Source organism: Mercenaria mercenaria, chromosome 5 (genome assembly GCF_021730395.1).
Source record: "Mercenaria mercenaria strain notata chromosome 5, MADL_Memer_1, whole genome shotgun sequence".
In the NCBI taxonomy this organism is placed as follows: Eukaryota; Metazoa; Mollusca; class Bivalvia; order Venerida; family Veneridae; genus Mercenaria; species Mercenaria mercenaria.
The window spans coordinates 65,364,377-65,367,947 of NC_069365.1; the positions used below are offsets into that span (position 1 = coordinate 65,364,377).

Consider the following 3,571-nt stretch of genomic DNA (forward strand, 5'->3'; position numbering starts at 1 on the left):
TTGCCTTGACCTTTAACCTATTGATCTCAAAACCAATAAAGGCCATCTGCTGGTCATGACCAACCTTCCTGTTAATTTTCATGATCCTAGACTTAAGCGTTCTTGAGTTATCATCCGGAAACCATTTAACTGTTCTATGTCACTGTGACCTTGACATTTGACCTCAAAATTGATCTCAAAATCAATAGTGGTCATCTGCTAGTTATGACCAATCTCCCTATAAACTTTCGTGATCCTAGGCACAAGCGTTCTTGCGTTATCATCCGGAAACGGATTGGTCTACATACCGACCGACCGACAGACAGACAGACATACCGACATCTGCAAAACAATATACCCCCCACCTTCTTCGAAAGGGGCATAATAAGTAAGAACTTTCCTAAAGCCCTGTGTTCTAATTCGTCAGCAATAGAACATGTTTTTTTCTACACAAACTTTATTTTTGTCGACAAAATGGAAAAATGCGATGGTTAAATTGTGAAGTAATGTATTTGAGCTCGATATTGTGACGACAGCTTGCACGCTCGAGTCCACTTCCTGGACAACCTGTAACGATGACATATGAGAAGGGCCGCATTTACAAAATGTATAGGGATGATAATGATGTGTATGAATATATCCTGATATGTTTAGGAAATTAGTAGTCTGAGCAGTGAGCAGCAGCAGTAGCAGTAGCAAAATCGGAAAATGTGAAATTAGTTGTAGCAGAAGAAGCAGTAGCAGTAACAAAAACGTGAAATCAGCATTGGCAGTAGCAGCAGCAGCAGCAGCAGCAGCAGCAGCAGCAGCAGAATCAGCAGAAAAAAACGTGAAGTTGTCAATAGCTTTAGAAGTAGCAGTATATGATTAGGAGTAATTCGATTGGCTATGAAGAAGATTTTGGTTCAGCATGACCTTCAGGCGCTATCATATATGTTCATACCATAGGGGTCCGTCACATGCTGAAATTGAGAACAAGAGCTGTCACTACTTGTGACAAATGCCCTTGAAGAGTGTCCAAGAATGCTACAGTTGTATTCGCAAAATATACCATTTTTGTGACACTGCCCTGAGAGACCCGGATCATAAGCACGACACACCTTCTCAATATGGTTAATATAATTTGTGTTAAATTATTTTCAAATCCCTTGATAAATGGCAGAGTTACGGACCAGATGCTAACGTTTGACTTCTTAGTGTGATCTTGCCCTTAAAGCTAGGGGTCTGGGTCTTGCACATGGCACTTCATCTCATTATAGGAAATATTTATGCCAAGCAGTTTTAAAATCCCTTCATCGATGGCAGTGTTATGGACCGGACAAGAAACAGACCATGTTAAAATTTTAACCTCTAGTGCAACCTTGATCTTTGAGCTAGTGGTCTGGATCTTGTGCATAACACGTGGTCTCATTATGGGGATTTATGCCAAGTTATTTTAAAATCCCTTGATGAATGGCAGAGTTATGAACCAGACACTAAACAGACCATGTTAACCTTTAACTTCTAAGTGTGACATTGAACTTGGAACTAGGGGTCTTGATCATGTACTTGGAACATTGTCTCATTTTGGTTAACATTTGTGCCAAGTTATTTTAAAATCCCATCATGGATGGCAGAGTTTTGGATCGGACACGAAACAGACCCTTTTAACCTCTGACTTCTAAGTGTAACCTTGACCTTGGAGCTAGGGGTCTGGATCTTGTGCATGACGCGTCGTGTTATTATGGTAAACATTTTTGCCAAGTTACTTCAAAATCCCTTTTTGGATCGCAGAGTTACAGCCCGGACAAGAATTTGGACGCACGTACGCACGCACGGACTCACGGACGCACGGCCGGACAGTGCGATTTTAATATGCCCTCCTTTGGGGGCATAATATTGATCTCTAAGCATGAAATCCAGCCATATATAAACATCAAAAAATAAAATAAACTTGTAATTTTTCTGACTTTCTGTACTTTCTATTGTTCTCAACATTTTCTAATTAGTGAGCCCTTTACTGCTTTTTCATTCTGTTACAAACAAAGGATGTTTAACAAGGGTATAGTCATTTCTGGATAGTCAATACCAAGAAAAATCAGCTATCTTTTTTTTAATTCTTCACTTTATTAAGAATTGTTCCAAATATAGTCATCTGCGATGAACACTTAACTTGGTGGAGTCGTAGAGTAATTGAACATCAGAAAATCCATTCGAAATAGTTGCTGTATTGTTGCGATTGTATCTGGATGAAGTGTTCTGTAAGCTTGTACAATTGCACCACGTCTCTGTGCATCAGCGTCGCCTTTCGACAACGACTTTAATGTCATTTCTGTCGAAACCAGTTTCATGAAAATTTCAGTTGATGAAACTGTGTTGTTTTTACAATACAGATCAAATAAGTGTCGTGGAAATTTCGATTTTTCACTAATATATCCTTGTGTCTGGAATGAAATCCATAATCTCTCGGCTATCGTGCCATTATCTCTACATTTCTTCCACTGCAGCCCTTTATAAAATACTGTTGAAGCTATTCCCGTTAAAGACGCGAGTTTACTTGTTGTAAGATTTTTAAGGTGCGTCTGCACTTCCTCACTAAATCCTAGCCGAGAATAGATATATTTCATATCTCTTGAAAACTCTTCAAGTTTCACATGTAAAATGATATCTGTATAACATGGATTACACAAAGAAAAAATTGGCATCCAATGATGGTTGCTATCTCCAGTCCTGATTTCAACAAAAATTCTATCTAAAAACTGCTGGAAAGATTCGTTGTAGATTTGGTTTGCAAGGGAACAGTTCATTTTCTGGGACCTACTATATTTCCCTGAGTTGGCTGCTTTGGCAAATAGGAGGAATGATTTATCAACAAAAGCTGAATATAACCTAGAATAAGGGTTTCGTGATATAATGAAATACTTTAATTGATATTTTCTTAACTTTTTCAACGATTTTAAGTGGGTTGTTTTTCGGTGAAGAGTAAGACGATTCATGTTTAAAAGAGTTTCTAGATTTGAAATTCCATCTCTCAAAATACTAACAATCTGTACCCAAAGAGTAGATCCGCATTTCGGAACTTTACAAAACGATAAATTATATCTATCTAATACTAAGTGAGTCCGATTTTGGTACAAGTTCTCATATGGTTCTAATGTGAGATTCTTTTGGCATACCGCTTTGATATGCTCATTCCGGTTATTATATAAAGACTGCAAGTCATTTTGAGCAACAACGTCCTGGCTATCCATGTGTTTCACCCTGCTGCTTGTTCTGTGATCGGTTATCCTCAAACCTAAAGCGAAAAATATCGAGAAGCATTAAGATTGACTTAGACAGATGACGAGAAAGTTGGTTACTTATTCCTTATTCCTTGTTCCTTTTTCGAATAAGGAATAAGTGACTAGGTACTTTTTGTTACTTATTCCTTATTCAAATGCGAATAAGTAACAGACACATTAACACCAGATAAAGTCTAATCTCCTACAAAAACGTGTTCTGAACACATTCCATATCTATTTCGCCAAGCAATGATAAAAGTCGAATAAGGAATAAGTAACTGGATTCATTTTGTTACTTATTCCTTATTCAAACGCGAATAAGTAACAGACTA

The 3,571-nt window shown here is 37.8% G+C and overlaps 1 protein-coding gene across 1 annotated transcript; it reads right to left on the minus strand.

Moving 5' to 3' along the window:
- Nucleotides 1–2,126: 2,126 nt before the first annotated feature.
- On the minus strand, nucleotides 2,127–3,209 carry LOC123559083 (carbohydrate sulfotransferase 14-like). The gene has a single exon (XM_045350902.2). The coding sequence runs from the start codon at nucleotides 3,207–3,209 to the stop codon at nucleotides 2,127–2,129; it is 1,083 nt and encodes a 360-aa protein (XP_045206837.2).
- Nucleotides 3,210–3,571: the final 362 nt, after the last annotated feature.

Excerpts from the sequence above, each read along its gene's own strand:
- LOC123559083 (XM_045350902.2), bottom strand. The coding sequence starts at position 3,209 with ATGGATAGCCAGGACGTTGTTGCTCAAAATGACTTGCAGTCTTTATAT.